Consider the following 27,381-nt stretch of genomic DNA (forward strand, 5'->3'; position numbering starts at 1 on the left):
AAAGAAGGTGGGGGGAGAGGAGAAGTGTTCTGAAGGTTTTATTCTGATTTTTCTTATTTTTTTCTCTTAATTCTGTTAATAAAGTTTTTTCTTTATACTCTTTAAGGTTTGTGCCTGTTTTGCTCTCCTTCTTCAAATGCTTATCTCACAGCAAGAAAATGAGTAAATATACTCAAGTAAATGCACCAGCACTTAGCTAGCACTAGACCCACTACAGCTAGACACTTCTTGCACTGAATATTTGGTTGAATCAGATTTAATTAAATAACAACACTGGAATCTTGGGGCTGAAGTGTGGTGTGCTTTAAATAACATGCAGATAACACTCACTGCAGGGCTTCAAGGTCAGGACAGTTTCCTTTAATGTGAAAACACATTTCAGGGAAGTAGAAGGTAGAAGCTCAGCCTAATTACAACTTCCTTTACCATAAAGGAAGACCCTAACTTTTCACCTCACCCTCTCTCCTTTTTCTTTTCTTTCCCCGCTTATTTATCTACTGTTCTAAAAGGGCCATGTAACTGACGATACACTCTGCTGTTCATTCCTTTTCCTTTAAGCAAAGTTAAACGCTTACAGAAATGCAGGACATGCAAGCCGTCCTGACACAATCAGGCAAAGGTGTCTCAGCCACAGGCATGCATACCTGGTTTGGCAGCAACACCCATGATGCTCTCCACACTCGTGTGGTGTCATGGTCAGCCCCCACAGCCACACAGGCCTTCATCTCCATTTTGAAAAGTTACCTGCTAAATCAAAGTGACTTTCAACTAATTAGAAAGCAGCTAATATTTGCCTAATGGCCACCAGGTAACCTGGACTGCTCTGAAAGTTGCAACCAAGAGATGCAAGCCATGAGACACAGCAGATTCCTGCACTACACTTAGCTCCATTACCATCCATTGCTGTTCCACAATGTGCTAGCACAGCCATAAAATAGTATGCAATTACCATAAACTTAAATATTTCTTCTCTGATATGTCATGTGGCAACTGCAGGAAAAAATGGCTGCCACTGTTCTACAACAAAAGAAATCCCCAGAGATGTACTTCCTTTAAGTCAGTCAATGTGCCTTTGAAATTACTATAGTGCATACAGGAAACTAACTCAGTGTTAACAGAGGAAGACTAGAATCAGTGTAAATGAAAGACTGAGAAAGAAAATAAAAGGTAGCAACTGCTAGAGCATGGATAGACACAATGTAGAACATGCAACTTACTGCTTACTTCTGTTCTATCATTTCTAATTTTCCATGTAATGAATATACACAACCAAAGAGAGTCTGAAAATCCCACACTGGTAGTGCTATTGACAACCAGCATCTATGAACAGCTACACCATTGCTTGGTCTGGATATTCCTCACATAGTTGAGAGGCTGCTAGGGTTCTGCTCATATTGATGGCCATAACAAAGCTGTAATGACTTCACAAAAGAGCTGCTTTTTCTTGAAACAGCAAATGAAAAATAAGTTTCTTAATTTAACAAACTCTACAGAGGGAAAAAGAAGTATCTTCTGTAGCACACATAGAAGGACAATAGGATTTATGCAAGAGTTTCAATTACAAAAATCAAACCAAACTTCTCAGTATTCATTCCAGTTTACAGAGTCTGAAATCCTCATTTTAGAGGAAAGAGCCACATACCATATGGGAGAATAAATAAATTTTAGTACAGATCACAGAAAGAGGTACTATAAATGGCAGAACTAGAAGTTGGATGGATTTATAGATAATGTTTATAAAAAGTTTGAAATAGTATGTTGCCAATAAATATCAGCCTAGGCAGTGAAATAATATATTAATAAAATCCCTGTTATTTTTCATCTAAATTAACAATGTTTAATCCTTAGAACACTAGAGGATGCTTGATAACCATTTTAAGTCTTATCTCTATAAAGAGATCTACACATTTTCTGGCAAATGTATATAAGTTCATAAAATTACAAATATCATATATATTGCACATAAGACTAAGGCATGGTTCAATATGAGATGATCCAAACACACTCTCTTGCAGATGCAGATCCAAACACATTCTCTTGCAGATGCATCTTCTAACAGTCATGTCTGAATGAGTTTAACATCCTCTAACCTTTGCTAAAAAGGCAGCCCAATCTTTGATTGGCACTACTAGCACCATTTGACACTCCAACAAGAAGAAAAAAACATTACTTAAAACAAAGCACCCACTTTCATGTGTTCACCTTAACTTTATCTAAAGCAATGTCTTATTTACATATTATCATTTAAGAAAATCTAGAAGCAGTTAAAACTTCAGCCTGAAGAAATATATATAAAAAAAATATATATATATGTGAAAAAACACCCCAAACATTTAACGTTTTCAAAATGTGAATTTGGGTAGTGGTTACCTGATTTTAGTTTTTAAAAAAGCAATGACTCTATAATCCCCTTTGAATTCTTTATTAAGGTTACTTAAGGGAAAAATATTATTTACTCCATGCAATGTTGTATGGCTATGTCAGTTTGTTCCACTGCACTTAGGTCACACTTGACAAAGTACAGTTCATAACTAGTTTCTTTCATGGAAAGGGAAAATAACAAAACCAGAAAATGTGAAAAATAACTTATCTGCGAGGACAAGAGAACTGTAGGACAGCACAGTAATACTTCCTGTCAAAGTAATAGATGACTGCAGTGGAGTTCCCAAAGCCTAAGACAACATACAGCTTACACAGAAAATTGAAACTCAAATCTGTTTTACACTGCTGTAATGATAGCAATTGCAAAATCCCACAAATCCTCAGCCAACTATGAGAGGAATAGGCTTTTTCAGAGCCAAACATACTCATGTCAAGTCCAGTTGAGGTTGCTGCTCTCACAGCCTGAAATGCCTTTCTGCTACACAACAGAAGGAGAGAGAAGGACGTACATTGGAAACACTTACAAAGAATATTGATCTTTAAAACAAATTTGATGCATTTGATGTTTAACCCCTTTCCCCTAAACCTCCCAGAAGCTACTAATGATAAATAAGCATAAAACTTCAAGTTTTGTCAGACATGAGGCAGTGGGAAATAAAGATGCAACTCTTGGTACTTTACTATAAAAATCAATCCGTGTCCCTTTAAACCTTAAATAACAACTAAAAAAAGTAAAAATCCCATCCCTTATGTTCAGAGATGAGGAACTTAGACTGCTGTGGAATAACGAAACAAAGAGAACTTGTAATAAGAGAACAAAGAATGCAATTCAGTCAAGGCAGGAGAGATGTAACAAAGTTCCTAAAATGTAAGTAGCAGAAGTACAGTGGTTTGCAGAAGAAATTGTTACACAAGTACTTGTTTTAGGGAAAAAAGGCCGATGTTACTATTAGGGACTTGATGATGTTTACCATTGGTTAGCAGACATATGAACAGATACACAATTGGCTATCCAGGCTCACACTATTCTAACCTGATAGTGAAAATATTATAAAAGCTATATACACTTTTAATAAATGTTTCTGGTTATACCACAACTGGGGACCATGCTTCATTCATACGTTTCAGACTGCTGCCCCTCAAATACTTGTTAAAAATTACATTCATGGAGAACTGATCACCCTGAACTATCTTGGCAAACTAACATACATGATAAATGTTAGTTATTGATACGGTAAGTATCATAGTAGCTAGAGGTTAAATTTATGCATACTTGTGTATCACTTCAGAGGATCACAACTTACATGCCAAAAAGACCAGACAGGAATCATTTAAAAGAACAAAAATACATAATCTTCCATCATGGTGGACTTCTATGATGGAATGACTGCAAAGACCAACCAACGTCATCTATCTAGACATCTGTAAAGCCTTTGACATGGTCTCTCATGACATCCTTATCTCCAGATTGGAAAGACACAGGTTTAAAGGGTGGACTGTTCAGTGGACAAAGAAATGGCTGGATGGACACAGCACGAGAGTTGATAAAGCTGAGTGGTGCAGTTGGCACAAGGAAGGGATGCCATGCTGGGGCACCTGGACAAACCTGAAAAGTGGGCCCATAAAAACCTCATGAGATTTAACAAGTCTAAGTACAAAGTCCTACAACGTTGGTCAGGAGCAACTTCAATGAGTCTGGGAGAACACTGGGAGAAGAAATCATTGAGAACAGTCCTCTGGAGAACAACCTGGGGATGCTGGTGAATGAAAACCTGGTCATGACCTGGCAATGTGCACTCACAGCCCAGAAAGCCAATGGTATCCTAGGCTGTAGCAAAAGAGGATTTGCAACAGGTCAAGGCAGGTGATTGTCCCCTTCTACTCTCTCACGAGACCCCACCTTCAGTGCTGTGCCCAGGTCTAGGGTCCTCAGCACAAGAAAAAACATGAATCTCTTGGAGTGGGTCCAGAGGAGGCCACAAAGATGCTCAGTGGGCTGGAGCAGCTCTGCTGTGAAGGCAGGCTGAGAGAGTTGGGGCTGTTCATCTGGAGGAGAAAAGGTTGCAAGACGACCTCATTGCAGCCTTTGAGAACAAGGTTTTACATGGGCAGATAGTGACAGGACAAAGGGGAATGGTTCTAAACTGAAAGAAGAGAAATTTCCATTAGCTGTTAGGAAGAAACTCTTTATTGTGGGCATGGTGAGGCACTGGAACAGGTTGCCCAGAAAAGTTGTAAATGCCCCATTCCTAGAAGCATCCAAGGCCAAGCTGGAGAGGGCTCTGAGCAACCTGGTGCAGTGAAAGGTATCCCTGCCTATGGCAGGAGGGCTGGAACTAGATGATCTTTAAGGTCCCTTTAAACCCAAACCAGACTGTAATTCTATGTTCATTCAGAACTTCTACAAATCAAGCTTCTCTATTTGCTACATTCTTGTGCTAACTTTTCAGCCCACCATATATCTGTTGTGCAGGTTGTGACCCCTTGGAAACTTCAATGTCTCCACTGACTTACAGTTTAATGTACTTGAATAGTTGTTCTTATGAAAGTGATTTCAGCCTGGAAATATCTCAGCTAACAATGTCTCCAACAGGAGTAAGAACAAAACTGGTGTGTCCCTTAAAAGAAAAATCATATCAAAGTTGTTCAAAAATTATACAGTAAATAAACTTTATTTCATCTCAGCTCTATTCATATTTGTGCTGTCAACAGTCACAGATCAGCGTATGATACAGTTATGTAGTAACTATTTACAATTTACAGGAACACACCTTTTCTTCAGAAAATGTAAGTACAAAAGCTAGGAGTAAACAAACGAGGTACTGCAATTTGGATTTATTGTAGGCAAAAGCATATAGAAGTGACCTTCTAGCAAACAATCAAGATCAAATCAGGAGAGAATAGTCAACAAGAGTGTCTAGTTCATCAGAAAAATCACCTCAATTGCTATCCATCCAAAATGTATTGCACAATTCAATCAAAAATAAAAAAAATAAATAGAAGAAACAAATCATTTATTTCAACTTTTAGAAAACACTCAGTAAAACCTGTATAGAGATACAGTAGCAGGCAAATCTTTCCTAGGATAAAGTCTTTTCTCTCCTTTAAAAAAATAACCTTTAACACAAAATAGAAGACAGTATTCAATAGAAGAGAAATAACCAAATAACCCCTGATTAGCATTTCTGCCAAGGCAGTAGATTATATTCACAGTCCAAAGGTGGTGGTGAGTTTTGGTTCTTGCTGTTCTGTTTGTGACCTTGAATAATAGCTTTTCTTCTTGTCCCTTCTCAAGAGGCAACAGAGACATAAACTTATTTTTAAGCAGCAATGCCATGAGACATTCTCATCACAAAATCTTCAAGATGGTCGTAGCCACAACTAGAAGAAATGAAATCAAATGTTACATAATTGAGAACAACTTAGAAGCTCTTAATATTAAAATAATTGCATTGTTTATTGATATAATCAGAAGATGGAAGAATTTCAATAAGTCTAACTGCCAAACTATTTGAGCAAGCAATTCCATTCCGGTACCTGCAATACAGTTGAGAAACTGATGAAAACAAAACAAGGTGTAGCAAAATGGTCAGCAGTCTCACTGGAAATAGTCTACCACATCACTGCATATTAATCCAAACAAAAAAACCCCTGGACTCTCTTGCATAAGGCTTATCATCAAAACTGAAATGATGATGCAGAATTTTGGACCCAGCACATAGCCTCCTCTACAGGAAAATACCAATTGCCTTCACAATGAAGTCAGCATCCCGCTTAATTTCTAAGTCATATACATGCAAGAGTATGTGACAAAAATACTTGAGATTAAGTTGGCAACTACAATCTAATAATGAAGTATGAACAGTTTACATACACATTAGCTGATGTTATGAAAGTGTAACCAATAATTTTTTGACAGTAAGGTCAGTATCAACAAGCCTTTCTGTGATATGTTTCAAAGGCAGCTCAGAACACCTGAATTTTTTTACCCAGCATTACAGACAGCATGACAAAAATGTAAGTTTCAAACATATCTTCTGAAACCTATTCTGCAATAGTGTTGTAAATAGCTTTGTTCCATCAGTATCTACAATTCAATTCTTTTCAACAAAGGGATAGAGATAACAGTTGCTGATTTTGTCAGAACTGATGAAGGATGTTGGCAAACAGTCCAAACTCTACTGCATTTTAAGTGCAATAAAATACATTAACTATTTTATTCAAAGATGGAAAAAACACAAAGTAGAAACCATGACTGTTAGAGAAACAATTTTTTTCCTTTGAAAGAGGTATTATTTTGTGTTGAAGGCTGTGTTCGCATGACAGCAGGAGAGGAAGATAACCGGTCAACTGCAATGTGGTAAATGGTAAATGGCAACAGCCTAAGTTAATTAGTTTTGCTCTGACAGTGATGGAGGCCAATAAATGCATTTCATCCAAGAGACAGCAACTGCTTCACATGCACTGAATCAACTCCTGGCAACTGTGCAAAGCTTTCCAGTTGCAAAGGAGAGAAAAAAAGTTGAACTGACCATATTCTATAGAATTCATCTGCAGAGTTTATTAAGTATCATACACCACTAGGGATTCAAATCATAATCTTTATCAGCCAGTGCAGGAAGTTTTTTCCTGTGTTGTTCTATAGCCCAGTCCTCTCTCAACCAGCTATTGCAAGTGTGTTGCTTGTGTACTAGGCTAGTCTGATGCAACTTGCATCTTCAGGCCTACGTCAGCTGTTCCATTCTTGTAATGCTACAACTAGCACTGGAGATTCATAATTGAAGTAGCGTAACAAAACTTGAAGAATGACACAAACTAAGAGCATAAAGCTCCCCTAATTGTTCTCCGCCATCTCTCTGCTTTAGCGTCTCTTGAGATCAAACCAAAGCTGTGATTCAGAAAGGTACTAATGTTTAAACCCAATTATATCCTAATCCCTCTGCAGAGAATATTCATCTTTTTAAAGATAATGCATTTTCATATTTACAAGATGTAATAATTCATTTCAAGCAGTACAGTATGTCTCCCACAAATCTGATTTGTTTGCCTATTCAAAAAGGAACTTAAAAAATAAATAAATACAAAACAAAGCCAAGTGCAATAAAATTCAATATTACATATTAATTAATTTAAAATCTGATTTTATTTCTACTACTGAGATTTTTGTGGCTCAATCAACATTTGAAATTATACTTAGGATTAGAGTCACTCAAAAAGATCGGTTTTGAATCTGTATTTACCATTTTCAAACTCAGCTTTGTAAAACAAGACATGATTAGGAGGAAAACAAAAATTTTCATACGCATATACAACCAAAATTTGTTCTTTAATGAAGGAAAGCATGCAAGAAAAAAAAGCAGAAGAACCTTTAATTGCATAATACAGATTTCATTTTACATAAAACAAGAATGTATTATACTTCACTCACCCACACGCTAGCTAAGCACAGACTGGTGGCATATTCAAAAGATACCACTGCGAGGTGAGGCAAACTACAAAGCCAGGAAGAAAAGAGCTTATTGGACTATTTGATTGATAGCGTTAGGTAGTGTTAACAAATAAGAACTCTGTGGACATCTATGGATGAGACTGCTGCAGTTAGATCACAACACCAACATAGTAAAAGCCAGATTACTGAAGATTACATTGATCTAGCATATATTTATTAACCAGGAACTGCTACAAGTTTTCAGAAACTTGTTAAATATATGCCCACTAAGAGGGTATCCAATTACTCACAGATACTTTAGTACCACTCACTTACTCTAGTAGCATAGTAAGTTAATAATTTACACATCAAAATTACTTACAGATGCTTTAGCAATAAACTAAAAGCTCTATGTTAAAATGCACATTTATGCTGTAGTTCAGAACTTCATTGCTAAACATTGGATATTTTCATATATCGGTATCAGTCCAATATTAAGTATGGAGAAACACTAGTGCCATGTCAGTCAATAAATAAAAACTAAAAGAAACCAAGCATATTTCTTGATAGTGTAATTTATAAAGACATCTCTAACTTTTTAGTTCTAAACAGAATTATGGAAGACTCATCCCCAGAATAATCTGTGCTTCAGCAAATGAACCTATAATTTTGACAGTAAAGGAAAAAATACTTCTACCAACATAATATGCCCTAATATTTGAGTTTCCACTAGCTCAGTCTCTTTGTGGATTTGGAAAGGAGAGAATTCATAGGCCAGATATGAGCCAAGAAGGGACTGCTATGTGAAACCCAAGAGCTCTGAGCTCTTTGGACAAAGATATAATTAAAAAATCAAAGCACTTGTAGCCTACAAAAAATCTCACTGTGTGTTTTAGACAAAATTTAATACCAAGGATGAAAATTTGTTGGATGAATTCAAGTTAAATTTTCATTTTGTATCAGAAGTTGTAAATGTCTGTTGTAGAAAGAACAGGTTTAAATATCAAAAAGCTGAAGTGGCTGCAAAACAAGGCCCATCTCTCTTTTCTCAAAATCTTTCCTAAATATTACTCTGGCTTATCAAAACAAAACAAAATAAAACAAAACAGAACAAAACAAAACAAAACAAAACAGTCTCAGCTTTCTATTTTAATGTCAGAGAGAGAAAATAATGCTTTGAATACATTATACTTACTGAAGATGCAGTATAATCAATATTTTTATCCTCTAAAAGTCTTTAAAATATTTAAGATTGCAAGGCTCTCAAGCATACTAAGTGTACAGGAAAATGTTAAAGTATTTAACACTTTCCTCAAATGTGATACTGCAAGATGAAAATACAGACTTTTAAATTTTTTTTCAGTGAATCAACAGGACTTTAATGTATCTACAAGTGAAATGAAATTATTAATATTTTTATTTTATTCTGTATTTACAAGTATGAAATAAATATATATGCAAAGTTAGTGAGAGAAACAGAATACAATTCTTCCTCTCACTTTAATTCCTAAATATTTCACTAAGGTGACCCACAAAGAGAGGGTTCAGAGTGTTGATTCAAAATACAATGTAGTGGAGACTATTACTGCTGTTTTTATTTTAATTAAAAGCAGCTCCTATACATAAAACAGTAAAAGTAATACCAAAGAAATGCTTATGCTCAAATAATTTTACCTCCTTATCTGTTTCCCACAGCCAATTTCACCTTTCTAGTAAATAGGTCAACTGCTAAATACTAAGCAAATGTCAAAAAAAGGGAAAAAAAACCAACAACAAACTGTTTACGACTCTTACTTTTGACCTGTCCTGACCCAGAGAAAACTAACATATTTTCATGTTTTTTCAATATAAAAATAAAGCAGGATCACACAAAAACCCCCTAAACCTAATCAAAACCCCAAGCTTGTTAGGATACCCACTTAAGATAAAATTGTACACATCGTACTTCAAATACATATCTCAGGTGACTGAGATAATCAACTTTCTATTCTACAAGCAAAATGCCTGTTGTTTTTGTCAGAAATTTTATCTCAGGGCTGGTAATGTTTCTTGATATATTTTTCATAAAAACTGGTATGACTCCACAAAAACTTCTAAATTTAAGAAGCATTAATTTTAATATATTACATGTATTTATATAGATATATATATTTGATATGTCAGATTACTTTTTTAATTTAGAAAATTCATCCACAGAATAGTAGTGATGCTTGAACTTGCTTTGGTCCTCTGGTATCCATTGCTATCAGAAATATGTCTTAACTGAGGAAAAATACTAGTAAAGAAAACATGCTTGCTTTTTTTCTCACTCTTGCTATAAATTCAAACCTAGAGCTGGAATTTGATATTCCACTGAAGAAAAGTGAAGGAAGAAAAAAAGGAGTCCACTTGAATGTGGATACAAAGAAAAGAAGACATAAAAATTTTCTAATTCCTTATTCTTGAAACCTACTCCTCTTGCATAAAATTACATAACTTACCACTGGTCGAGCATCTTCTCGTTCTAGTATCTTCTGAGTCTGATCGGCTGGGAACTTCAGCACTGTTGTTATAACCTTGGCCATTGTCTAAAGAGATATAGGTTATCCATACATAATTCCACATCCACAAAGATGTCCGTAATATTTTAAAATTAATTTAATTTAGTAATACTGGAAACTATTTTATTAATGTCAATGGAAAACAGTGAAATCAGTAAGATATAACTATTTGTTTCACATTGTATATGCATGATATGAATTACATGAAAACAATTTTTGCACATTGTCACAAACTTCAGCTGCTGTAGTGTGATGTAAGTTCTATGGCATCTATGTTCAAATGATAGAGTCCATTAATAAGACAGCATACTAGATAAAGTGCATGCCTAGAAAAAGCAATCTGTCAATCTTGTTGCAGATATCCTGCCAAGCAAGAGGCAAATAATAAAGTTGGATTGGAGGGCAAGACAGTAAAATCTCTCAGCAAATACACATACACACCTTGGTAAAGCAGTTTACAAAGAATGTGGTTAATTACCCACATTAAAAGTCACTAATTCCTGACTCTTACATCCGCATCAACCTCTACATTTCTCTTATGTCTCCAATACTGTAGACGAACCAGTGCATTCATTAATGTCTTGATTGCATTCCAGTATCATTTACTAGGATGCATAATTGGCAATACATCCTAGATAATTTGCACAAATTCTTTTGAACTCTGTTCAAAAAAGAGGAAGCATGTCCAGAGATATAACAATTCCACTACTGAATCACCTTTGAGACAAGGGATACGTATTTGCGCTAGTAAAAGGGATCATGCAGAGAGAAGGGCCACCAAAATGACCTTACAAGGCAGAATTAGATTAAAAAAATGCCTCTTCTTGTCCAGGAACAAAAAAGTTGAGAGAAAGGAACGTCTGTACTGAGAAGATAAATTTACAGATCTTTTAACTTAAGAACTGTGTTGGGGGCAGTGGTGGAAAGCACAGTAATACTTTACAAGCATACTTAAAACTGTTTTAAAAAGTTCTATCATTTGCATCATCACTGCTCGTGGTTTTCCAGTTCATGTCGCAGGATAAAACCAGTTCTTAAGACATATCCATAGATTTATGATTATGTGAGATAATCCTGAAGAGAGCAAACACTAAGCTCAGTGTCCTCCAGAAACACATCTAATGACTGAATGGAAACCAGCATATGAAATCAAGAAGCCTACTGTCCAGCTTTTCACTACTTTTAAGAGTGAATTAATAACATCTAAGGTATACAGATTCGGGAATACTGTGAAACATCTTTAAGCAACTACTGAAGAGGTATTTCACCATCTTCCAGCTGGTAACACAGCTACTAACAAATTGTTATTTAATCCAACTGTAACTTACCATGTCTGTGTCAAGACAACATCAAAAGATCATTTTTGCTTATATTCTGCATACCAGCTTTCATTTTACATAAAGTTGGACTGACAAACAGACTATTACTGATAAAACTGTATCTACCCATAATGGTTTTTGTCTTGATAGGTACAGTGGTGAGAGATCTGCAAACTCCCTCCACCTACCACTCATCTTGGCAGGCTGATGAAGTCTTGAAGTTATGAATCATGTCTCTTTGTGAAAAAAATGTGAAAGCCTATTGAATACTTTATGGTCAGAAACAAACAGCATATAACAAATCACAAACACATACAGCAGTTCACATCATACAGCAAGGGTGTTAAACTTTAACCTGGATCACCTGTCAGCATATACAAATTTCCATACCTTTGTCTCACGACCCATCATATATTCAAAGAGCACTTTCCTCAAGTATTCAAACTCAGTGGGTTCCTCAAATAGGGAAACGTCAGTACGGTGAAGGTTTCCATCTATGTAAACAAAAAGAGAATATTTATTCTGAGAGTCATTCATCCGAATCCAAGTTTCACTAATGGCACAAAACCAAACAAGAACAAATGCTGTATTCTGCACCTTAGATGGAGTAACTGCAGCCCTTCAGAAAGGCATTTGGGGGTGCTGGTTGGCAGGAGGTACAACAGGAGTCACCAGTGCTATGTGCCCTTGGCAGCCAAGAGGGCAAACCTCATCCTGGAGTGCATCAAACACAGCATCATCAGTCGGTCAAAAGAGGTAATTATCCCATCCATTGGTGCAGCCTCACCTTGAGTACTGCGTGCTGTTCAGGGCCCCACCATTTAAAAAGAATGGGAAGGTACATGAACATAACCAGAGGGTAACTGTGGATAAGGCGCTGACAAGCATGTCCTCTGAGAAGAAGCTGAGGAGACTGGGTTTTTCTAATTTGGAGAGATGGAGGCTAAGGGGCGACCTCAGTGCTCTCTACGGCTTCCTGAGGAGATGTTGATAGGCAGGTACTGCTCTCCTCTCCCTGGTACCCAGTGCCAGGACACATGGAAAATGGTTCATCTATCATGAGGAGCTCAGACTTGATGAGAGGAAACATTTCTTTACCAACAGGGTGTCAAACTCTGCAATAGACCTCTTGGAGAGGTGGTTGATGCTGGTTTATCAGTGTTGAAGAGGCATTTGGACAGTGCCCTTAAAGGCATTCTTTACCTTTTCATCAGCCCTGAAGTTGTCACACAACTGGACTATGAAACTGATGTTGGTTCCTTCTAGATGAAGTATGTTTCCTGCTCCTCTCCCTATCAGTACATGCTGAGGAAATCCTTGATCACATTTCTTCCCAGCCCTGCACTAGCAGAAGGCACTAAATACCCACAACCATCTCCCATCATGGGCTCAGTCACCTTGAGGGAAGGAGGCATGGACCTTCTGAGGGGATGAGAGATGCAGATCATCCTGAGATAATTTGACCATTTGCAAAAAGCAAGTGTGACGTGATTTCTGAAAGACTTCTGAGTTCATCCAGCTAAGATGGGTCTGCACAGGATGGCAAAACCCCACATCTCTAACATTAGCAAGGCTCAATGCTTGAGCCCTCTGTCTCATGCCGTACATACTCCTCAACTAAACAACTGCAAATCTTTTGGAGGTGAGCAACACCTGTTCATTTCCCTGTGCATTTTTCTTAATTAATTTTACATTAAAAGAGTCTGAGGGGAACAGTATACCACCAGAGAGAAGGTCCAGAAGCCCATACTCTATCTCCAAAATGTCCAACCACCAGTGTCTAAAGGACAGCACATGAACAGCGCAAGTCTGCTTCTGCCTGGGTTCTGGGGCTGCTCACAGGCCTTGGGTGGCTGGGACCAGCCTCCTGGGACCCCCACCGTCTCCTGCCAAGGGCCCAGGGGATGTGTCCCAGCTCAGCCTGGGACCTTCTGTCCCAACCTGTGCCCTGCTGTAGGTGTGCCCATCTCTGCCCCTGTCTACTGGACGCTCTTGGGTCCTGTACTGAAGAGAGCTTAAGAACTCTGATACAGAGCTCGTTTAATTGGATGACATAAAAAAGAAAACATCAAACAAAACATTTGACCAAAAAAATTTGGTCATCTGCAATCACACGCCAACTCTATTACAATAGACAAGAGAAAACAAGGATGTCATAAGCGCATTATGTGTTTTTAAAAAAACTGACGTTTTATTTTCTAGACTAAACTGTATCTTTCTAACAAACAAAAAACTTACTTGTGATGAAAACTGAGTACTTACCTCTATATGGTGTTCCAACTGATGTGACATACATATTTTTCTCATAATGTTTCAGCCGGTCTTCCAGTACATGAATCTAAACAGAAAACAGTTGACATGATAAACAGTGTTAAACCTAAACAGCAGCTAAAATAAGCATAACTGAAACAGTTTCCAGCTACATATCATCTCTTATAAAAGCAAAATACATTTGCTTTTTAAGGAAGGAAAACATTAAAAACTGTGTTATTAAAGACTGTCCCAATGTTGTACATCTGCATATACACATAATATATATATATAGCAGATGTTATGCATATATTACATATTCATGTATTCATTTTATATATAAGCATATATATATATATTTATAGATAAAAAAGCTTACAACAAAAATTATACTTAAACACCAAAAAAGGTTTAGTTTTGAAAAAAAAATTCAAGAATTACATAAAGGGCACTGTTCCCTTTTTCACTGTGCAATTCTTTGCTAACCAGTATCACAAGCATGTGGTGTTTTTATTCTCAGGGGATAGAGGAATACTTTGAAAAGTACACAGATCTTCTGAGAGCAAGTATGAGTGAAAACTATTTTTTGTCTATTATATTCATAGTACCTTGTATGGAGATGTACCACATCATCACTTGAAAAGAACAAACCTTTTAATAGTGCAAACTCCAAGTATCAAACAAGAATACTTCTTACTCATTCAATGTGACCCTTACCTGCTCTTTCAATTCCTGCTCCTTCAGTTTTGAATCATTGACTAATGTTGTCTTCTGTGCAAGTTGTGCCTGAAAAGACAGTCACATCTGGAAATTGCTGAAAATACATCATAGGTACCTTTGCAATAAACCTATTTCTCCTTTTAACACACACAAACTTACAAGCAGTATTTCAGCTTTAAAACTGCTCCGCAAAGGAAGTATTAGAGAGAAAAATCAATAACATATAAGACGTACCTTTAGTTCTGTTATTGTGACCTATAACAACAAAAAAAATTCAGATTAAAATGTATGAAAAATACTGACTATATCAAGCACTGGAGAAAGAAATATCAATAATCGAGTTCTCATACAGTGTATTAATTGAGGATGACAAAAATTGAAATTACCCAATAGTAACAACTACTCTTATAAATAGTTTAACTTATTTGTATTGACAAGACATAAAGCTGATATTTAAATTATCTCATTTGATTCTGTAAGACAATCATCATAAATGTAACTTAAAGAACCTAGTGTTTCCAAATCTTTATGAAATGCATATTGGAGATGAATAATAATTGAATGAGTATGAAATACATCACAGGATGCCCTAACTACAATTAATACTATTCACAATATTTTATGTCTTTCCTTAATTCTTCAAGTCACATTTGGAAATGCAAACATATACCTGAAAATAGCTTCAGTTAAGAGCTTCATGAGCTCTACATCTTGCAAAGATGTTTATGAAGTACAGAAAAAAGTCTAAGCTGGAATTTCTATCTTTCAGTGTTTCAACTCTTAAGGAAAATAATGCTTCAATAGTCATGGGTGTAACTCAAGGCTGTATAAGCATTTCAATATCAAATAATTTATGTGTGAATATTTTTTTAAGGTAGGCTAAACCTTAACACAGAAATGGTACGTATTCACAGAATCACAGAATATTTTAAGTTGGAAGGGAGCCACAAGGAGCAGAGTCCAACTTTTAAAGTGAATGGCCCATGCAGGGATTAAACCTGTGACTCTGGCATAATTAGTATCATGCTTTAACAAACTCAGCTGATTTCAGGGTCAATATTAATTTTTTCTTCCCAAGCGTCTTTGCAATTGTGTGGAAAAGGAGATTTATTCCCTGTCTCAGGCTGATAAAAATCTGTTGGGTCCCCTACAGATAGAAAATAGGGGAAAATCATTCCTCTAAGGATCTCAAACCTCTAAGTTAAATTCTTGCTTCTGAAAACCTCAATCAGATATTTATTTTCTGGTATGGAGAGACATTTTCTGATATTTTTACCTCCAAACATTAATACTTAAGGTTGTTAGTATTTGTCAATTTTTTTATCACAATCAGACAAGTACTGTTCCAATATCTAGAGTACACTTCATGTCAAAGTGGATATGTTATGTGTAATGTTTGGGCTAGGCCGACAACAAGCAGCACAAAAAGTTTTACGAAAAGCTTCTGTGATTTGGGAGTCTCTGATTTTAGACAAAATACGTTGCCCACAAAAGGTTGCATCCAGTCAATGGAAGACTTCAAACTGTTTGACTACTATGTTGACAAGTTCCACAGGCCCTGTCTAATTTTCTCATATAGCTCTGTAATGCTGCCTTTATATCCTACTGTAGCCGTTGCAAATATGTACTGTTGAACCAGGTTAAAGCAAAATTAGTTTCCTACAAACATACCAAGCACAGGCAAAACACAAACTGAGACAGGAGTAAAAATTAAAAACAACTCAATTTCTAAGTAGGACAAAAGAAAACTACTTGTCACCCCCAGAACAGATTGTCACAGTAAGAATTAAATCCTGAAATACTGATAAAACAGGAACTGAAAGCCCACTTACATTACTCTAAATATTTGAGCTTTGACTGGATCAGAAGATATACCAGGAATTATGTGCAAATTCCACAGCACAATCTATTAGAATAGTTCCACTGTTTTGAGATGAAATCACCATTGTGAATCGTATCAAATAAGGCATTTACATTTAGTTGAATCAGCTATGCAAAAGAAATCTGGTGAGCAATTTGCTAAATTTGAATTTAGTTGGAATTCTCGAAATTACTCAAAAAAGTCTATGCCTGTATTCTAGAGAAATCACATATATACACTTGGGGGAAAAAAACAAACACCAAACCTGCATTCTTATTCTACAACTACTTTGAACCTGCATGCTTTAACTGTATCTAAGTACCAGCGCTACTACACAACCTGCTCATCTTCCCCCACAAATGAAACCATCTTTATCCTTTAAAACTAAGCTGTTTATCAGTGATGGAGTTCTCTGAACTGGTTTGTACCCACTTATACCCTGGAGAACTCCTTTGAGTTTCTCCAAAATCTGCCATGGAAACTCCAAGGAGTAGAGAGCTGTGGACGACATTCCAGACACAGGCAAAATTAAATGTTCATTTTCTTAATTGTAAACATATTCACTTTTAGACATTTAGTATTGGCAATATTCAAATACTTTACAGGTCATTGCCCATCTGTTTGATACATTTCTGGGAACAACTGAGGACTCATAGAATGCTAACAGGTTAGAATGGATCTTAAAGATCATCTAGTCTCAACACTCCTTGCCACAGGCAGGGACACCTCCCAGTACAACAGATTGCTCAAGGCCTTATAAAACCTGACATTGAACACTGTCAGGGTTGGGGCATCCACAACATCCCTGTGTAACCTGTTCAGTCTCACCACCCTCAAAAATTCTTTCCTAACATCTACTCTAAATATCCCCTCTTTCAAGTTACACCCTTTATTCCTTGTCCTTTCACTACAGTTCCTGATAAAAAGTCCCTCTTCAGCTTCCCTGTAGGCCCCCTTCAGATACTGGAAGTTTGCCATGAGGTCTCCATGCAACCTTCTCCAGGCTGAATAGCCTCAGCTTTCTCAGTCTGTGTTCACAGGGAAGGTGCTCCAGTCCTCTTACAAACTTCATGGTCCTCCTCTGGACTTGCTCCAACAGTTCCATGTCCATCTTATGCTGGAGACACTAGAATTGTTCACAGTACTCCAAGGGGACCTCCTGGCCACGCTCCTTGTGATGCAGCCCAGGACTTGATTGGCTTTCTGAGCTGTAAGCACACACAGCTGGCTCATGTTGAGTTTTTCATCACCTGTCAGCTCCAGGTCTTTCTTACCAGGATTGCTCTCAATCACTTCTCTGCCCAACTGGGATTGCAGCGACCCAGGTGTAGGACCTTGCACCTGGCTTTGTGGAACTTCATGAGGTTTGCTTCAGCCCACATCTCAAGCCTATTGAGATCGCTCAGGATGGCATTAGCCTTCCCCTCCATCGTGTTGACTGCACCACCACAGAGCTTGTTGTTTTCAACAAATTTGCTGAGGATGCACTCAGCACTGACAGGTTTCACTGTCTATGTTACTGACAAAGATATTGAATAGTATCAGCCCCAGTTAATACTGACTCCATGACTGCATCAAACACAGCATCATCAGTCAAAAGAGGTGATTATCCTACTCTATTTACCACTGATGCAACCTCTCCATGTAACTGGTCTCCATGTGGACAATGAGCCATTAATCCAAACTCTGTGCGTGTGGCCATCCAGCCAGTTCTGTATCCAGATGATGGTCCATCCATCAAATCCCTGTCTCTCCAATCTGCAGACAATGATGTCGTGCAGAAGAGTGAAATGCTTTGCTTTTAGTCCAGGTAGACAACGTCTGTTGCTCTGCTCCTGTCCACCAATGCTGTAGCCCCATCAGAGAAGGTCACTAAAACTGTGATCTCCCCCTTGTAAAGCCATTTTGGCTGCTACCAGTCACCTCTTTTTTCTTTTTTTCCTATGTGCCTTTATATAGTTTCCAGTAGAATCTGCTCTGTGATCTTGCCTAGCACAGAGGTGAGACTGACTGGTCCATAGTTTCACTGATATTCCAGTTTCCCCTTTTTAAAAATTGGGGTTATTTTTCTCTTTTCCCAATCATCAGGGACTTACCCAACTGCCACAATTTTTCAAAAATGATGGATAGTTGCTCAGCAACTTCATCTCCAGTTCCCTCAGAACCCACACATGAACCTCACTGGGTCCCATGGAATTGTGCATTTCCAGGTTCCTTAGATGGTCTTGAACCTGATCCTATCCTACAGTGATGTGTTGGTTTTGCTCGGCCTGGTTTTTTGTAGTGGTGGGGCTACAGAGGTGCCTTCTGTGAGAAGCTGCTACAAGTTTCCACCATGTCCAGCACAGCCAATCTCTGATGATGGACATGCCAAGGCTGGGCCAATTAGAGATAACGGTAACGCCCCTGTGATAACATATTTAAGAAGAAAATCAGAACAAAGTGGTGGTGCAGTTTTAATTCCAGCAGAGAAGAGGAGGAGGTGAGGACATGTGAGGGAAACAACATGGAAACATCAAGGTCAGTGGAGAAGGAGGGGCAGGAGGTGCTCCAAGCACCAGAGCCGAGATTCCTCTGCAGGCTGTGGTAAAGACCATGGTGAAGCAGCCGTGCCCCTGTAGCCCATGGGGGTGTAGAGATCCACCTGCACCCCATGGGGGAGGTGCTCACACAGGAGTGGGTAGATGCCCTGGAGGAGGCTGTGATCCAGTGGGAGACCCGGTGGAGAGAGTTGGCCCCTGCATCCAGGCTGGAGCAGCCTGTCCTTGGAGGACTGCACCCCATGGAAGAGTGGCCTACACAGCAGCAGTTTTGGGAGGACTGTTTGCTCATGGGAAGGTCTCACATTACAGCAGTTTTGGGAAAACTGCTGCTCATAAGATTGAAACCAGGTTGGAGAAGTTCACAGAGAACTGTCTCCCATGGGAAGGGACCCCTCAGAGAGCAGGGATAGACTCCTCTCCCTGAGCAGCAGAACAAAACTTCAGATGACAAACTGACCAAAACTCTCATCCCATCTCCCTATGTGTCACTGGGAAGGAGGGAGGGGCTGGGGGAAGAAAAGGTGTTTTTAAGGGTTTATTTTACTTCTCATTATCTTCTTCTGATTTTGTTAGTAATAAATTCACTTAGTAAGTCTAAGTTGAGCCTGTTTTGCCCTTAGAGTGTTTTCTCCTGGTCCTCATCTAAACTCCACTAACTTTTTTTTCTCCTCTGCCAGCTGTGGTAGGGGAGGATGAGTGAGCAGTTTTAATGGCTGCCTCGCATTAGGCCAGTGTCAAACCATGACAAGTGGACTCAGGGTCTTCATCCTTCCAGTCCCTGCAGCTGTCTTTCTTGACTTGGATGGTGTGGCTGGAGTACTTGCCTTTGGAAGACAGAGGCATAGAAGCTGTTGAAAACTCCAGCTTACTCTTTGTCCAGGGTAGCCAGGTTTCCCATTTTCTTACAAAGAGAGCCCACATTATCCCTAGTCTTTCTTTTGTCTACAACATACATATAGAAGCCCTTCCTGTTTGCCTTACTTTCCCTGGCTACAACAATTCTAACTGGGCCTTGGCTTCCCTAACTTTGTCCCCAGCTTCCTGTACAATTTCCCTGTATTACTCTCAGGCCACCTGTCTTCATTTCCACTTCCTAAGAGCTTCCTTTTTTTTTATTTTATTCTGAGTTTGCCCAGCAGGTCCAGCAGCTCCCATTCATCCATGGAGGCCTCCTGGAATTTTTGCTTGATTTACTCCTTGTTGTGCACATTGCTTCTGAGCTGAATACATGAAATACCATTGCGAGTATATAAATTTGATATAACTGTCATATCAGTAATCCAGAAGATGAATGTATAATACAATATTTAATGACTGCCTATATTTATAGCAGACTGCTATAACAAACTAGGAGTGAAACAGTTAACAAAGAAGTCCTAAAGAATAAGTACTCTTCAGACTTTTCATAATCATGTTTTAGAAGTTAGGAGTCTCTTTAAGAATCTTCCTCTAGATAATAAGATTATGTAAGACTATCAGTAGGTGAACAAGGGTTAATTAAGAATACAAGACAGTCTTAGATTTCTGCTTTTCCTGTTATGAGAACAACTCACACCATGGAAAAGTAATATAAAGGGTTTTATACGCAAGCGCAAGGCAGAAGCAACAAACACTAGGTCAGTGAGATAATTTGTACTTTCGGTTTCTAATGTCAAATATATAAATTTACTCTCCCCAGGGCTACCTGTTGTAAAAATGAAAATATTAAAAGTAAGGTCAATATGAATTCTCATCAATCACTCAACAACTTGTACACTTTTTCTCTCCTCAGTATAATAACAGCTAGTAGTATTTTCACCAAAGAAGTCTTCAAATTAAAACGTAATCTCGGAAAGACAAAAGAATGAAGTCAGTCCTTTCAATGCAGGCCTCTATATCCGTAATTGATATATTCAAGGCACTACTTCAGATATCTCTGAAATGCGAATTTTTAAAAAATCACTCTAAAAATGACTTAATGGGATTTTCTTTCCTTCTAAAGGGCTTCCAGTAAAACCAACATAAACACATGTAGAGGACAAAAAAACTCAACCTTAATAATAACAACAGAACTGCACTTTTCAACATACCAATCAAAAAGGTAGTACCAAATATTGCAGCTTCTAAAGAGATTCATTTTGTATGGGAAAGTGAAGGCCAGATACATAAATAAAGTCCAATTAGGAATAAACTACAGAATTTCCCATGGACCAAGAATTTCACACTTAGAGATATAAAAACAAATGTCAGTGCCAGCTCACTTTTTCACTGTTGCAATGTTCCTCTTCCGCAATCCTTTGTTTGTATTCCTTCTGCAAGTCTTCTAGCTGTGCCTGCAACTCATGAACTTTTGCTGTCATCTCTTCTTCACGAGACTTCAAAATACAGGCAAAAAATTACTTATACAATGAATCATTTAACTATTCAAAACTTTAACTATGGTGAACATAAAACAATCAACAGACATTATACTATACACAGAAAGGATATACTTGATATTTGTGTAAAAGCTAGTTACACCAGACTCCTACAGAAAAGACCAAGAAAAAGAATTGGTGCTTAACAAGATTTTGTAGGCCTCCAACAATAAAGATTACATAGTTAGGATTACAGTTACATTCTTTAAATTCCAAAAAAGATCTATTTCTCTTGGGCATTAAAACAGCATTCGAGTATAATCCAGAAAGTGCATGAAGGTCATTACCTTCAAGGAAGGAGTAGATGAAAACACAAAATTAATTTCTATATTATGAAAGTGACAAGGACCTAAATCTTTTCCTCAGCCACGCTCACAAAGATGCTATGAAAGCAGTTTTAAGCGCATTTTCCAAAACAATGACCAACAATTTCCCATTCTCAAGGGTTTGGAAGGCAGTATTCACTGTAGAGGAAAGAAGCAGTAACAGGAATGGTAGGGAGGAAATTAACTCTTCCTGTATAGGAGAAAAATACAATGACCTAAATCCTAGGAAGTTAATCCATCTATATGGCACTTTGCAAAAACAAGTATTTTTAAAACTCGTGTCCCCGCTGGCCTTTTTGTGAGAGATTGTGTTAGGGACCTTAAAAAACAGCACTCCAATTCCTAGTGCATATCTTCATTGCAGAACAAAACTAAAACTCTAGTTTCACTCATGCTAACCGTACAAAGCAGTCAGTCAGTCAGTTGATGGTTCTACTGACACAGTAGTACTTCAAGTCAAATTAGTACAATTAATTAACTGATAACAAGTCCAGAACTGCTGATGGAAATTTTGTTCTATTCAAAAATCTCAGGAGTATAAATTATAATGATAAAGAATATTCTCTGGAAAAGTAAGTGTCGGACTAGAAAGCTGATCTAGGCTTAAAAGACTTATGGTACGCCATTGCTAATAAAAGAAATACTTCCCTCTAAGACCAATTTGTAAGGTGTTGCACATGAGTTAAGAATAAAACACCTTTCCCATGCAGCCCCTCAGTCCAGAATGCATCACCAAAAAGAAATTAAGCAAATCTACCCACAAATAATGGGTACAATGCAGTATCTGAGCAATATGATGCGATTATCTGAGCAATTTTTACAGCCTCAAAGTTTAAAAAATATCCATGCTCAAGGAAAAACTTGCTCAAACATCATGACCTCCAAACAATGTTAACTTCTATTCACTCCCATGATTTTTCTATGCCCTCAGAAGTGCATCAACAATTAATAATTTCTAAGAAACTTTTTTCTTTTTTATAGAAGGTTATACTCCCCAGTTTAAAAATCCTCAATACCTGGCACGTTAAGGGATAGTGATGGTTGTTGTTTTGGCTTTCACAGATTATTTTTTACTTTTTTGTCCACCAAGAATCTAAAATTTTACAATTTGTACACAACTGTTTAATTTAGTAAAAAACAATTGAATGCACTTCATTCTTAGTTTAAAAAGGTAGTTGAAAGGCTGAAAAGAAACTCAAAATGATGAATGACACTTTTGTAAAAGGGACATACATGTGAGCAAATATTTGGATAAACCCCCTGAAGAGAGATTGTTTTTGAACTTAAAATTATTAGCGATGTTCCAACATGCTACTGATCTGCATTTACAGTAAGAACTTATTGTTCTATATAGCATCTGGCATACTCTGAAAATAAACTACATATTTGGATTTAATTACAGTTATAGACTAAGACTTCAAAAAAGTTACAGTTTCCCAAATCTTAATCAGAAAGCCTATCCTGTACTCTCATAGAAGGCATTATAAAAAATGAAAAGATATGTAACTGAAGTTAGGTATTTTATTTTTAGCTCATAGTTAGGCTTAAAATAAACTAGCTGGAAAACAGCATTCAATTTTTCTCTAATGATACACTTAATTTCAAGAAAAAATACTTAGCTCCCTAATTAGATGCTATGCCAATCTAAAAAGCCTTTAATTAGGGAGACTTTCATGAAGTCTTACATGATGAAAGTTTTCATAAAAGAAAACAACACATATAGCAAAAGTGGAGCACTTCATAAAATCATATTAAGCTTAACAAATGGAATGATTCTTCCTTGTCTTCGAGAATAAATAAACTAAGTTAGACAATTTTTAGCATCAACCATATTTAAAATGCACCAGAGCAACAAAGTTCTATCAGCAAGATTCATTCTTGCAATTGGCTTTATTTTTGCTTCATCTTCTTACCATTTGAGACAAACTTCTCTGTACCATATGAAATTTGTCAAATGCACCATAAGCCAAGTCAAGTATAAGTGAGGTGATAACTGGTAACTTTAGGCTAAATCTAGTGATGTATATGTTCCTATTTCTATCAGAGATGTCAATGAACATGATATATATCCAATTTAACATAAATATTTCTCAATTTTTGAAATGCTTGCAATACTTCTTTCAGGAAAAAAAATCTCTAATTTCTTTTTTAATTCCCTAAAATAACAGAAATAAAACACTCACACATATAACTATGAAAGACAAATATACAGAATACCCATGTATTCTGTAATTTAAAACATCAAACTACAGTTTATTTCAGTCCCAGGTAACTGTCATTGCCATCATCAATGAGACGCAAAAAAAGACAGTGTTCATGTCCTCCAATTGCATGTAAGTCAAATTAGCCTAAACCTTCAGGATTATACAATGACTACGTCATACTTGTTTCTGACATTAAGGATGAAAGGAGCAGAAAACACAAAGGAATTACACCTGCATGACTTTAAATCACATACCTATCCGGGCCTATAAAGTAAGGACCTGAATGGCAACACACTGCACACTGAGGTAAGAAAAATTTAAATCCTCCAGAAATGCAGAATTTAGAGCTATGTTATTAAAAAAACCCTACAAAACAAAACAAAAATCACCAACAAACAAACAAACAAAACACACACACTAAACCCCCAAAAAACTAAAAAACCCCATAAAAACAAAAGAAAAAAAAACAACCAAAAAACCCCCCACAACCCCCCCAAAAACAACCTTGTTTTTTTAATACCAATCAATTTTTCTAAATTAGGAAACAAAAGAAGGGGACTCTAAATATAAAAACCTGCTAACGCTATTCATCCTGCTAGAAGATCAAAAATCAGAGCAAAACATACCAGCCTGCTTACATGTTTGAATTTTTTAGTGTGAAGCACTCAGCAATGTTAAGTGCATAGATCTTTGAAATGGTAACTGATCACAAACAGTCCACTTACATCTATTACTGCTGGCTCTATTAATGGAATAGTCTCTTTTATTACACTATTTGTGCAAAGAGGACTACGATTAACAAAGTTAAAGCCTGCATTCTAATGTGATGTACAGTCTAGCACTGAAAACCATTTAATGTTTTTGACACGTACAGGCAGGACTGGGAAAATTTACTTGGCTAAAACAAGAGGCATCCTTGGTGAAGTATACTTAAACTGAAATTGGCTGGTGACTTCTGGTTGAAATGCTATTAGAGAATAAGTATGTCTATCTGCAAATATCATGCAGAAAAACTGTTCATTACAAGCAAAAAAAAGAAATCTTTACTAGCAAAAAACTATGCAAACACACTGCATCCTGCATGGAACAGAACCTTACTTTAAGGGCTATGGCACCAATCTCAGCAGGGCATCAGAGAAAGGCGACAGAGAGTGAAACTGCTCCATAAACACTGTATTTATAAAAAACAATGCACCACCACCACCGCAATTCTACTAAAAGCTTAAATGTCACTCAGTTTTCTCATTCCAATCTGGTACACAAACTGCTTAAAGAGGTAAGGACTTAGCCATCTGATTTTTATTGAATGATCAAAGTTAAGGCTTAATTTCTGATGTGCTTTCATGCCCATAAATTACACAAACATACATTTTAAATGCAAGCTGGGTCACCAGACATATCAAGTGTAATTCTAGCAGTAAGACCTTTACTAGAAAGAACCACAATTTTTCTATCTAGATATGCAACCGAAAAAGAGTAATTTTGAAATTTATGTAGTCATCACTTTTCAAAAAGGTACCTCAAGGATTTCTTCATATTTTTTCACAGTTCTTCTTAGGTCATCATCTTTTTCAACAATTTTTTTATGCAACTGTGTTGTCTCTGTGTGATGATTTTCTATCAATTCATTTTCTACCTCCTGGGCTTTACCTACAAAAAAAAGTTAGGCAGTATTGAAAAAAGCATGGTTTTGGTTTTGGTTTTTTTTTAAATTATGTCATAACTGATAACAAGTCCAGAACTGCTGATGGAAATTTAGTTCTATTCAAAAATCTCAGGAATACAAATTATAATGATACACTTATTCTGGAAAAGTAAGTGTAGGACTTACTACATTTAAAAAATGCTTTAAAGTAACTATAAGGAAAATTTGCCAGGAAAATTCATTTTTCCACACTATCAGTTACTATTATGTCCCTTGATCCTAACATGTATGAAATTTGTTGTCTGCAGTTTGGAACCTGGAGCAATTTTTTCTATCTGGTGCTGGAACTAGTTTCTAGAAGATAACAACCAATATTTATTAACTCATTTTATCTCCTATTCTATCTAGAGATGTAACTGAAGCTTTTGCAATCTTCAGAAACTCCTCACCTGTAGGTGTACTTCTAGTAACTGGAATCAAACCACACCTTTTTCTCACTTTTCTAATCTCCAAGTTACACTATGGTGGCAAAAGACTGAGAAGACAAAATATGTTGTACTCTAGCAATAATCACATTGTGTTACAATCAGACATCATACCCAGTTGGTACCTGTTAGCGGTTAGTGAATGAAGTCTGCAAGATCCAGCTAAGAAAACACAATTCTGATTCTCAGATGGATCAAAGTTTCTCTAAAGGTTGAGTAAGTTTCTCTCCAAGTGCCATATATTCAATACTGGAATGTTGAAGCTTTTACTACTGGAGACAAAGTAGCACTGCAATGGAAACTTACCAATGCACTTTCATCTTCAAAATTTTACTCTCATTTTCTTTTCTTTTATACATATGACAGAAAGATAGGTACCTATCATGCCATGGCAGATGTAAAGAGTGCTAGATCAAAGATCCATCCTGCAGAACAGCTACATATGTATTTTCCTAATTGTACTACAATTAATATTTATGTTATTTCCTGAGCAAGACAAGTTATTTCCCTAAGTTCTCTAGACATTCATAAAACACATGTTGTGTTTATCACAGTCACAGGTAAAATCCCTCCCCCAAAACAGCAATAACTGAAGATTCAGTTCTCTGACTACTTTACTGATTACAGTTATATTAACATTGCACTTACTGATTGTCTCTTTTACTGCTGTTTCCAATTCTCTCTCTTTTTGAGCCAGCTGAGTATTGAATTCTCTTATTAACTGCTTTAAGGTGGAATTGTGCTTTAACTCAATGTCTTCTTGTTCACATCTGTAAAAAAAGGTCAAAACATACAGCAAGGAAATATAACATTTAAAGAGGGTGTGAAAACACAAGGCAAGGCAAGAGATCTGGGAATTACTTGAGAACTATTTTAGAAGAGGATAGTTTTGAATTATATGAATTCTGTGAGATTCACGGAGGCTTTATCTTCCTCTCCTATCTAATTCACCTGGTAGATGTAGGTGTTTCATTTAAAAGCAACCCAGAACTGAACCCCTCCAAAGATACGGAGTTTTTGCTGAGGAAGTTGAAGAACTGGAAGAAAAGATTATGCCATAAAAAGAATTTTTAGGGAATTTTGAGAATTACTTGAGAAACTATTGAAAGTGCTAAGCAGTACACCGCATTTTGTGCAGTATGTATGAACAACTATTGATATCAACTGAACATGAAGCTCTCAGTACTAAGTTTTAATAAACTTTATTTCCTGTTTGAGGAAAACAGAATTGTATTATATGCTTCAGCAATGTTGAAAATCACCGTCACTGAAACAGATCAGA

At 36.9% G+C, this 27,381-nt stretch overlaps 1 protein-coding gene across 5 annotated transcripts in view; it reads right to left on the reverse strand.

Annotated features, from left to right (window-relative positions):
- Nucleotides 1-5,024: 5,024 nt before the first annotated feature.
- The window catches only part of GOLGA4 (golgin A4), a 78,008-nt gene continuing 55,651 nt past the window's right edge, over nt 5,025-27,381 (reverse strand). For 2 of the 5 annotated variants that reach the window (XM_030944187.1, XM_030944191.1), the window contains 10 exons: nt 26,748-26,869; nt 25,489-25,619; nt 21,284-21,397; nt 14,874-14,894; nt 14,637-14,705; nt 13,932-14,007; nt 12,060-12,163; nt 10,291-10,377; nt 7,811-7,874; nt 5,025-5,763 (listed from right to left, as the gene is read on the reverse strand). In XM_030944187.1, coding sequence (XP_030800047.1) covers nt 7,845-7,874; nt 10,291-10,377; nt 12,060-12,163; nt 13,932-14,007; nt 14,637-14,705; nt 14,874-14,894; nt 21,284-21,397; nt 25,489-25,619; nt 26,748-26,869 — 754 coding nt within the window. In that variant the 3' untranslated portion in view covers nt 5,025-5,763; nt 7,811-7,844. The remainder of the gene's footprint in view (nt 5,764-7,810; nt 7,875-10,290; nt 10,378-12,059; nt 12,164-13,931; nt 14,008-14,636; nt 14,706-14,873; nt 14,895-21,283; nt 21,398-25,488; nt 25,620-26,747; nt 26,870-27,381) is intronic. The other 3 variants (XM_030944189.1, XM_030944190.1, XM_030944188.1) reach the window with 2 other exon arrangements.

The sequence above is a fragment of the Camarhynchus parvulus genome, chromosome 2 (genome assembly GCF_901933205.1).
Source record: "Camarhynchus parvulus chromosome 2, STF_HiC, whole genome shotgun sequence".
Lineage (NCBI taxonomy): Eukaryota > Metazoa > Chordata > Aves > Passeriformes > Thraupidae > Camarhynchus > Camarhynchus parvulus.